Source organism: Condylura cristata, unplaced genomic scaffold, assembly GCF_000260355.1.
Source record: "Condylura cristata isolate star-nosed mole 26May11 unplaced genomic scaffold, ConCri1.0 scaffold00021, whole genome shotgun sequence".
NCBI lineage: Eukaryota > Metazoa > Chordata > Mammalia > Eulipotyphla > Talpidae > Condylura > Condylura cristata.
Genome location: NW_004567122.1, coordinates 39142362 through 39153386, shown reverse-complemented (window position 1 = coordinate 39153386; position 11025 = coordinate 39142362). Strand labels below are relative to the sequence as shown.

Sequence of the window (11025 nt, the reverse complement as noted above, 5' to 3'; positions counted from 1 at the left end):
CACTAGACTGGACTCAACCAAACCACAGGCCCAACACTGGGAAACTACAACAATTTTAACACTCCCCTGAACCTCCATGGCACATCCTAGGAAGGGCCTCAGGTGAAAAGGCTACTGGAGGAGATAAAGTATGCTGAAAAAAGCAATGAAAACAGAATAGATGAAATGGAAGAACAAATCAGCACCCTCGAAGACACAGAAACACAAAGAGAATAAAAACAGAAAAAGAAAGAAGTAAAAAGGAAAAGGAATGAAGAAACACCTCCACAGGTACACTCTAGCATAGAGAGGCCCTAAGAAGAACCTCAGACTTGCTACTTCTCTACCTGCTTACCGTGTCTACCCGGTACAAAACCTGTGGTAAAGCCCTGGACATAAAGGGAGACAACTCTGCTCTGTGTGTGGACCCCAAGCAGTGGGGAAAAATAGCTCAGGGAGAGACTGCTTGGAGGGGAGCATACAAAGAGCCCTGGAGGTGCTGAGGGAGGACTGGCAAACTGTACAGCTGGGAGGCTTGCAGCCCTTCTGGTGCTCCCTGCTTCTCCACATCACTGCAACCCCTGCTGTGGACTGAACCAAACTGGTTAGACTGACTGACCACAGGCCAAACCAGTGGAAACTGCAAAAATGTTAACACTCCCCCAACACTCCACCGGCATATCCTAGCACAGAGAGGCCCTAGAAAGAGCCTCAGAGGGAAGACTTGCTACTGGAATACCTGCTTACTGCATCTACCCAAAAAATATGTGGTAAAGCCCTGGAGTTAAAGAGAGACAGCTCAACTCTGTGAGTGGAATCCCAAGCAGTGGGAAAAAACTGCTCAGGGAGAGAATGCTTGAAGTGGAGGAACAAAGAGCCCTGGAGACACTGATGGAGGACTAGCAGCCTGCACAGGTGGGAGGCTTGCAGCTCTTCGGTGCTGCCTGCACCCCTGCATCCCCCACCCCCACAGCAGAAGCTAGGACTCAAGCTGTTACAAACCTGAAGATTTGTGAGCCAGTAAGGCACTCCCTTGCAAGGCTCACAGTGCTCAGAAAGTAAACAAAACCAGTGACTGGCTTAACCACAGGCACAACTGCAGGGATACTTACAACACTTCTAACATGCCACACCCCACTTACAACACTTCTAACATGCCACACACACACACCCCCTGCACAGGCACATAGAATCATAAAGGGAACCGGGACATCAGGAGGCTACATAGATCAACTGACACCTTCCAGAGACTAGGATTCAACGTGTTACTGGAAAAGCTGAACACCACAAGCGATCCCGACTGTCACTGGCTGAGACAATAGACATAATTCCACACAGCGGAGACTAGAAAAACAGGAGATATTGAAACAAAGCACAACAATGAATATCCTCCACAACTGAATGAAGTGCCTGGAAGTCTCTCAGCCATCCCAGAAAGAACATCCAGAAAGAATGCCAGTCAATAATAGCAATACAGTGTCTCAAAGAATAGAAAGTATTAGAAAATACACGACAGGGAAAAGAAGACAAATAACTCAAGCAAGTCCACAGAGGAAAGATTCACCACAAAAGGATCAGTCACCAGAAAGCACCAAAGAAATAGAAGAACTGTTCAGTCTACCGGATAGAGAATTAAGAATCATATGATAAACAAAAAGAATATGAGAAGGAAAAAATTATATGAGACAAGTCATCAAGGAATTGAAGAATGCAAACAAGGAAATGAATGAAAGAAATGAAAAAAAAATATATGAGACAAGCAATCAACGAATTGAGGAAAGAAAATAAAACATTAACAAAGGAAATAGAAGAAATGCAGAAGATGAAAAGGCCACTAGAGGAGGAAAACAATGCTAAGAAAAGTAGTGAAAACAGAATAGATGAAATGGAAGAATGAATCAGCACCCTCAAAGATACATAAATAAAGAGAATTAATAGAGTAAAAGAAAGAGAAGTAAAAAGGAAAAAGAAAAGAACTCTCTTGCAATGCTGGTGGGGATGCAAACTAGTACAATCAGTATAGAGAACTGTTTGCAGTTTCCTCAAACTGCTAAATATAGAGCTTCAATACTACCCAGCAATCAATCTCCTAGGTATCTACCCACAAGGCACAAAAACACGGATTCAAAAAGAACCAGCACCCCATGTTTATTGCTACTTTATTTACAATTGGAAAAACATGGAAGCAGCCCAAATGCACAAAAGTAGGTGATTGGATTAAAAAGATGTGATACATATACACAGTGGAATATTACTCAGTAACAAAAAGAAAAATGAAAGCACATGTCGTTTGCAGCAACATGAATGAAGCTGGAAAAGATCATGCTTAGTGAAATAAGCCAGAAAGAAAAGGAAAAATACTGGATGGTTTCACTCATAGCAGGAGTATAACAGACCAGGCAAGAAAATAATAATAATGAACAGCTATATATCAGAGATTTTTTTATGGGAGTGGTATGGGGAATGTGGGGAAAAACAGTGGGGGAAGGAAAATGCACTGGACTTTGGTGACGGCACATGGGTGATTTGGTGATGGAAGCCCAGGGGGATTACAACTGAGATGGAAACATGCACAAAATTATGTAAAAATAAACTATTATATTATTTAAAAAAAATCACTTAGCACATTTTTGGAAGAAAAATAAAAATGGCCTTCCTAACCTTTAACTTAAGGTGTGCTGGTCTATGTGACTTAATCCTTTCCAGGATATAAGAGATAATAAATGAAATTTTAATATAATTTATTTGGTAAAATATTTGCCTAACTCATACACAACCTAGACTTAATAAATTTAAATTTTATATATTTACAATAAAATAATTTATATTTCCTATGTTCATTCTTTGAATGTCATTTTGATCTTAGGAATTAAATTTCTTATATAATTGTTAGCTAATATCAATATTGATTTTGACACTGCTCACAAGAACAGATTTAACTGCCAAATTATAGTAAAAATTAAAAATTCACATTCTGCCTGCAAAGTCATTATTTGGTTTTATATTTTTTTAACAAATTATACATTGTCCTATTCATTTTTCAATTCCTTGAAGTGTAATTTCCTCTCTTCATATCTGAATACCATACTTACTACAGTGTTGGCTACCAATCATTCTTAATAGAAGCTGGAATATTTGGTATAGAAAAGTAATCTTAAAAGTGTTTTTTTTTTTTTAAAGATTTATTTATTTGTGCATACAGATCTGGGGTACAGGCCAGCGGCTCAGGGTCGGCGAGAGGCTTCACCAGAGACAGAGTGGGGAGCAGAACAGGAAGATGGATGAAGTACACTGCTGAGGGGAGCAGCCGGAGGGTCAGGGGAGGTCTGCCATGCCACGTGGTCACCTCCAGGGCAGGCAGGAATCGAACTCATACGGAAGTGGCTTTAGCTTCTCAGTGCTGTGCTTTAACCCGCTGCGCCACCAGGGAGGGCCCTAAAAGTGTGTTTTTTTTTTTTTTTATTTATTTCATTATTGTATTATCACTTCATTTTATTTTATGTTCAATTTATGATTTATTTGAGGGGTCAACATACTTGCTCTTTCATATGTATACATATTCCCCTCACCCTCCACCAAACACCCATGCTAGAATGCCATCTTGAGCCTGCCTCCATACTTTACTCCCTCCCACCTGTCCCCTCTGGCAACCATTATATTTGTTCATTAATTCAATATTTATCCCCACTGTCTTTTTACCTGTATATGTGTTCTGCTTATTTTCCACCAAATATTTGACATCTATCTTTTACTTTCTAACTATTTTCACTTAACATAATCCAATAATGTCCCAAATATCACTATTTAATATTTCTTCATAGCTGTATAACATTCCATAGAATGTAAGTTCACAATGTTTTACCCTTCCACAGTTGAGGGGCATATAATTCCTGATTTAAAAATTACTACAAAAATACTATCTATGATCATGTGATAATAAAGACAGACAACAAGATCAATGGAATAGATTAGGATATAAAGAAATATTCACATGCTATAAATGGGCAAAAAATATCCAGAGAGAAAATTAGACTGATTAGAAAACTGGCTAGCCACAAAAAAAATAATGAATTTAGACCCTTCTTACTACCATGGTGAACACAAACAGAAAACAAAACACTTGAGAGGAGAAAGCATACAATGTACAAAAAATGAACAATGAAGTAAAATATATATAAGCATAAACAAATTAAAAAATAGGGATGTTAAAAAAAATAACAATGTGAAATGGATCAAACCTAAGCATAAGACTTAAAACTATAAGTCTTATAGACAATAATATAGAGGAAATATTGGACTTGCTCATGATTTCTTGAAAATAAATATACAATTAAAGATAATTAGAAAAACTGACTTCAACAATTTAAAAATATACCTGTACAAACAGTGATTACCTACAGAATGGAGAAAATACTTTGAAATCACATACTTATAAATGAAATAATATCTGAACTTTCAGAGAACTGCTAAAATTCAACAAGCACACAAACAAAAAAACTAATTTAAAAATGGTCAAATGCTTGAATAGACATCTCACCAAAGAGTATATGTAAATTGATAATAAACACTTTAAAATGCTCACAATTCACTAGTCATGAAGGAAATACTAATGAAATATTAGATCTCATGAACCATTCAAATGGCTACTAAAAACATAGAGAAAACTAGTCTGATATAAGTGTGGCAGAGTTGAAACCGGTCCATTCTTTATGGGAATGTAAAATGACATAGGTATTATAGAAAAGAGAAAGGAGTTCCTTTAAAAATAAAATAAGCAGGCCCTCCCTGGTGGCGCAGCGGGTTAAAGCACAGCACTGAGAATCTAAAGCCGCTTCCGCATGAGTTCGATTCTCGCCTGCCCCGGAGGTGACCACATGGTGCAGCAGACCTCTCCTGACCCGCCCGCTGCTCCTCTCAGCAGTGTACTTCGTTGATCTGCCTGTTCTGCTCCCCACTCTGTCTCTGGTGAAGCCTCTCGCCGCCCCTGTGCCTCTGACCTGTACCCCAGTTCTGTATGCACAAATAAATCTTTAAAAATAAATAAATAAATAAATAAATAAAATAAGCAAAGAATTGCAATTGTATGTAATTGTGAACCTGCATTCACCTCCCAAATATATGTGCTTAAGTACTGAAAACTAAGCCTCAAGGAAATTACTTGTATATTTGAGTTAATAGCAGCATTTTTCACAGTAGCTAATACATAAATGCAACATGTTCATGGATGCATGAAGGATAAACAAAATGTTGTATTTAAATACAGTTAATATTAGTCAACCTTAAAATGAAAGAATATCTACAATATGCTTTAACATGAATAAAATTTGATGACATTATGGTATGTGAAATATCCAGTCACAAAAAAAAAAAAAGCAAGTCCTCTATTATTTCAGAGCTATAAATGGAAATAATAAACATGGAAATTATAATAGTGATTGCCACAGGATCTGGGAAACAATAATTAGTTTCAGTTTACTTCCATAAAAGATATGGAAATATAAATGAAATATTGAAGTAGTATAGATTATAATTAAATGCTGAAAGAAAATATATAATCAACATTTAGAAGAGTGATAGACAAATATGATATTAGAAAATGTCAATTTTAATTTCTACCACAGTACTGATTAGTGATGTTGTCTTTGACATATGAATCAAGCTCAGATAGTTGATATTGATTTACTTGAAGAGTAAATTGCTATAGCTATATATTTATATTTATAATATATAAATTAATATCCATAAATGCATACATGTCATGTATTAAATATATCTGTAAGATGAAAACACTATAGGTAAACTAACCCACTATTTAATAGATAATCTATTAACAAATGATGAAATTTGACATTATTTTAAATATTGGGTAAGTTTTTGGTGAATACAATATATATAATAATAAAGTATAATATTAAAAATAAATGAGAAAGCCAGAATAATAAAACATATATTTATTAATATTTTCATTATAACTGTAAGTGAAAAGTTACTGTTAACTTCATGATTCTGAAAATCCCAAGTTGATTTATCAAAATAAACCTTCATCCATTTCTCTAATGGGCATGGTAAACCCAAGGATGATGTCACTTTTCTATTTATTTTTGCACCTTTAACCGTATCACACTCCATTTGCCTATCTGTATGAAGCACACAGTATCATCTGATGGTGGCTTCCACCAAACAGGTAAGCAGAACTGAAGGAGCAAAAGGGTGATTCTATTATTGGCATCATATTTTGCTGACCATTTTATTAATTCTTAACATCATCTCCTCAATGATTTGCTTATCACCTATTTTAATCATATAAGCTAATGCAATTTTCCTTATAGAATCCTTACTATAACCCTTGTTTATTCTAGTACATTAGAAAATATATTTTCAATTTATAATTATTGATGAAATAAATAATACACCTATTGGAAGATTAACATATTTGTTTCAATGTTCTCCTAGCAGAAATAATCGCTCACAAATTAACATCACTGATCATACAAAGGAAGAGATTGATGTTAATTTGTGAGGGATTATTTCTGCTAGTAGAACATTGAAACAAAATGTTAATCATATTTTTGTTTCCATTTTCAAACTTATTGTTGACCTAAAATCAAAACAGCTCAGTTTGGAGAGATAGCTGTGCCCCCTAAAGATCAAGGAAAAGTTAGTGTTGTGTGTCCCACAGCTAATTGAGAGAAAATCCTCCCAGAAGTTAAATTATATTAGATATTTTCCAAAAGAACTTGAATTTTTTTAAATCAATGGATAAAATGGGTACTATAGATTCTTGTGAAGATTAAATGTGATACAATATAAACACTTGTTGGAAAACCTCAATTACAGGTTCATTATTACTCTAACCACCACCATCAATGTTTCCCCAAGTTAAACATGCTGTTCACAATATCATGCAATTGAACAGGGAATACAATGAATAGTCAGTTTCTTTGCATAGAACCTATAGCATCATTGTCTGTGTGATGTTAGTTATGAGTTGATCATAGTCATCTCTATTTATCCAAGTGTATTAAGGATTTGCATAGTGTGATAAGAACCCTCCTGTTCTTCCTCCATTGTTCAACAAACAACTTTGTGGTTTAAACATACTCTAAAATTTCTAACGTTTTACAGAAAGAAAAATCAGCATTCCTTTTTGTTGGTGAGAGCTTGAAATAACATTTAACAAGTCAGAAATTGAAAGCTGCAGTTATTTAATCTTTCAAAGAGAAAAATATAGAGGGAGCCATTATTAACACCTTAAGGAAAGTCAGATGATTGTTGTGTGCACTGATCTTTCTTATTTCTATTGGAATTTTATTAAAAGTCTACCTTAAATAACACATTTATGTGATATAGGCATATTTAAACATATATACATTTTCTGTCTCAGTAGATGACTATAACTCTATAAATGTAAACAAATCTACTATGACTTTGGTTTTACTTGAGTGTCTAACATAGATTCAGCCTCCAAGGAGCATGGGGAATCAAGGGTCAGAGACATCTCAGTGTAGTTTAGTTGTGTACTCTGCTCTTTATTTTCATGAAAGATTACTATGTGCATTTAAGCTGATGACATTCTAAGATATAACTAGTAGTCTGGTAATGATCAGTGACCACCTAAATACAACTTTCACTCTGACATTTAAATTTATAAGATAAATTTCATATACTGCACATGAACAAGATGAAATTGGGTTAAAATAAGAAATATTTATATTTTTATTTCTATACTCATATATTTACTTTTATTATATATTTATATAAAAGTATTATGCATATACATACATACATATAAACATGATTTGGGGGGGGCTAGAGAAATTATGTTCAAATGACCCACAAATTAATGAATAAATATTGAAACTGGAAAGGTAAAGTAATGTATCTCATAACTAAAGAGAACAATACAGTCATCTCTTACATAAATTCTGCATAAAAGTTAAGGTAGATAATAACTTTAATGGGATATGTGTTTATTTTTCTGTAATTGGTAATATTATAAACATTTTCATAAATTTCCTTAATTAATAGTCACCATAACTAAGGCCAAAAAATATTTTGTCCTCATTTTATGTACTCTGGATTATGAAATAGTGGGTAGTGAAGAGTTTGGTCAGTGATGTGGCGAGCTGAGATTTGAACTCATTGCCACAGGCCCATAAGTCTCCAAAAGAACAATCACATGTGAGGGCCCTGAACCACTCCTGCAGTATGTGATTTATGCACACTGCAGACAACAGATACACATGGCCATGAAGGAAAGTGATCCAAAATTTATGTATTTTTGCTCCCACTTGAATACTTTCAAAATGCTTCTTATGTTTAATGTATACTGAAGACTGTTGTAAGATTTAAGTTGGATTCTCCAAGCAAGAAATAAGTTAAATTTATATTTGTATAAAAAACTGCAGTTTTTTTTTCACTCATTACTTTTAATTCAATATCTCTGCAAGTATATATTTTAAATATAAATGTTGATGAATGATGCTATTATTATTTCTTAGGTTTTCTCATCAATTTGTTACCAACACATTTAACAACATGTAGAATCTTCATGTTCTGGTAAATTAATAATCTATATACTTATATAGATACAGAATGTTTTCCGATTAGTACAATCAGATTGGTGTAGTCAGAAACACACACACACTGAGTAAACATTCATTCATTTCAGGTGGAAGCATACCAAGAATGACCGTTAATCCAAAAGCTCTCCTTGGGAATCTAAATGAAACTTCACTGGAAAACATGAAGTGGGATGTCAACAATACTGGACAGCCTGATTTCACTCTGGTGGGGCTCTTCAGTCAATTCAAACACCCAGCTCTCCTTTGTTTGATCATTTTTGTGATTTTCCTGATGGCTTTATCTGGAAACACCATCCTGATCCTATTGATATACACTGATGTCCGTCTCCACACCCCCATGTACTTTTTCATCAGCCAGCTATCTCTTATGGACATGACATACATTTGTGTCACTGTGCCCAAGATGCTCATGGACCAGATCATGGGTGTGAATAAGATATCAGTCCCTGAATGTGGGATACAGATGTTCCTCTATGTGACACTAGCAGGTTCAGAATTCTTCCTTCTAGCAGCCATGGCTTATGACCGCTATGTAGCCATCTGTCATCCCCTTCGCTACCCTGTACTCATGAACCACAGGGTGTGTCTCCTCCTGGCATCTGGCTGCTGGCTCCTGGGCTCAGTGGATGGCTTTCTGTTTGCACCCATCACCATGACCTTCCCTTTCTGTCGATCCCATGAAATTCATCATTTCTTCTGTGAAGTTCCTGCTGTACTGAAACTCTCCTGCTCAGACACCTCCCTCTATGAAATTTTCATGTATCTGTGCTGTGTTCTCATGCTCCTCATCCCTGTGATAGTCATTTCAAGCTCCTATTACTTTATCCTACTCACCATCCACAGGATGAACTCAGCAGAGGGCCGGAAGAAGGCCTTTGCCACTTGTTCCTCACATATGACTGTGGTCATTCTTTTTTATGGGGCTGCCATTTACACTTACATGCTTCCCAGCTCCTACCATACCCCTGAGAAAGACATGATGGTGTCTGTTTTTTATACCATACTCACTCCTGTGCTAAACCCTTTAATTTATAGTCTCCGGAATAAGGATGTTACAGGGGCTCTGAAAAAAATGTTGAAGGTGGGACCTGTATTTCAAGAAGCTATGAAATAGAAAATTCTGATATTAATGTGTTTTTCCTACTCTCTATACCCAATAAGTTTATAATACTGTGATAAAATCATTTTTATTCTTCCTACCATGGTATCTCATTTCATTTTCACAACTTTTAATGATGTATTTATACAAGAAAACTCTTCAATTGTCTAATATTCCTATATGCAAAATTATTATACAACCATATTGTGTTGTAGTTGTATCTACTGAAGTTGATGACTGCATTCTGAGTCTGTAAAAGACCTATATTCTTAGAAAATACTTGAGAAAAATGGTCATAAGATGTTATATAATTAATTTAAAGAGAGAGAGAGAGACTGATTTCAGGAACATGCATTAACAATTTGTGTGTGTGTTGTCTCTTACTCTTGCTACTTTTATGTAGGTATAAAATATTTCACACATACAAAAAAAAATATATTTTGCCAATTTTTGAGTTAGAAATTTTCTTGTATTTTATAGCAATATAAGTGACATCCTAAAAAAACATGTTCATTTCCATGTGGTTGCTTATAATAAAACAATCCCATTATCTGCCTAAATTTACTTGGGGCTACTTTGTTCCATGTGACTTAACAGTGAACGTTAGTGGGGGCAAGATTGGAGGCTATGTGAAATTATTAGCATATGGAATTTTATAAGGAATTTTAGGAAAAGTTAAACTCAGAATGGAAGGTAGATAAAAAGATTCCTTAAACACCGTGCCATCTGAGTTTTAAATTATGTAACTTATTATACAAAAATAGGCATTAAATTATCTAGTAAATAGCTAATTTGTTACATAAATTTATCTTATACTATAGTGTAGTCAAAAATAATAGACAAATTAAACTCTGACACTACAGTTATTGTTTCCAAGAATTTAACCTAGGTTTCAATTGTATATAAAACATAAATTTGTTTAAACATGGAGTCTGAAAGTACATCTCAGAGCTCTGTGTTAAGAGGTGACTAAATATTACTTTTTTTTAAGATTTATTTATATATGCATACATGAGCTGGGGTACAGACATGAGAGGATCCACCAGAGACAGAGTGGGGAGCACAAAAGGCCGATCTACTGAAATACACTGCTGTGGGGAGCAGTAGGCTGATCAGGAGAGGTCTGTTCTGCCATATGGGTCAGCTCCCCTACTGAGGATCAAATCCAGGCTACAGTGTCTTCAGATAGCTTCTTCGCATTGCATTTTCACCCAATGTGCCTCCAGGGAGTGCCTCTAGATGTCACTTTCAAATGAGAATAAGCGGTTGGGGCTATGAGGACAAGATGCCTTGTAAAATACACAACATAATCAAAAGCAAGGTGATTGATCAAGTAGGAGAATGAGCTTTCCAATCACTCTT

At 35.2% G+C, this 11025-nt stretch overlaps 1 protein-coding gene across 1 annotated transcript; it reads left to right on the top strand.

Annotated features, from left to right (window-relative positions):
* The first annotated feature begins 8667 nt into the window (after window positions 1-8667).
* Window positions 8668-9678, top strand: LOC101618458 (olfactory receptor 2T29-like). The gene has a single exon (XM_004686587.1). It carries the CDS (start codon window positions 8668-8670, stop codon window positions 9676-9678), a length of 1011 nt encoding a protein of 336 aa, XP_004686644.1.
* The last annotated feature ends 1347 nt before the right edge of the window (window positions 9679-11025 follow it).

Bases quoted from the DNA above. Each gene is read 5' to 3' on its own strand.
- LOC101618458 (XM_004686587.1), top strand. From the start codon at position 8,668: ATGACCGTTAATCCAAAAGCTCTCCTTGGGAATCTAAATGAAACTTCA.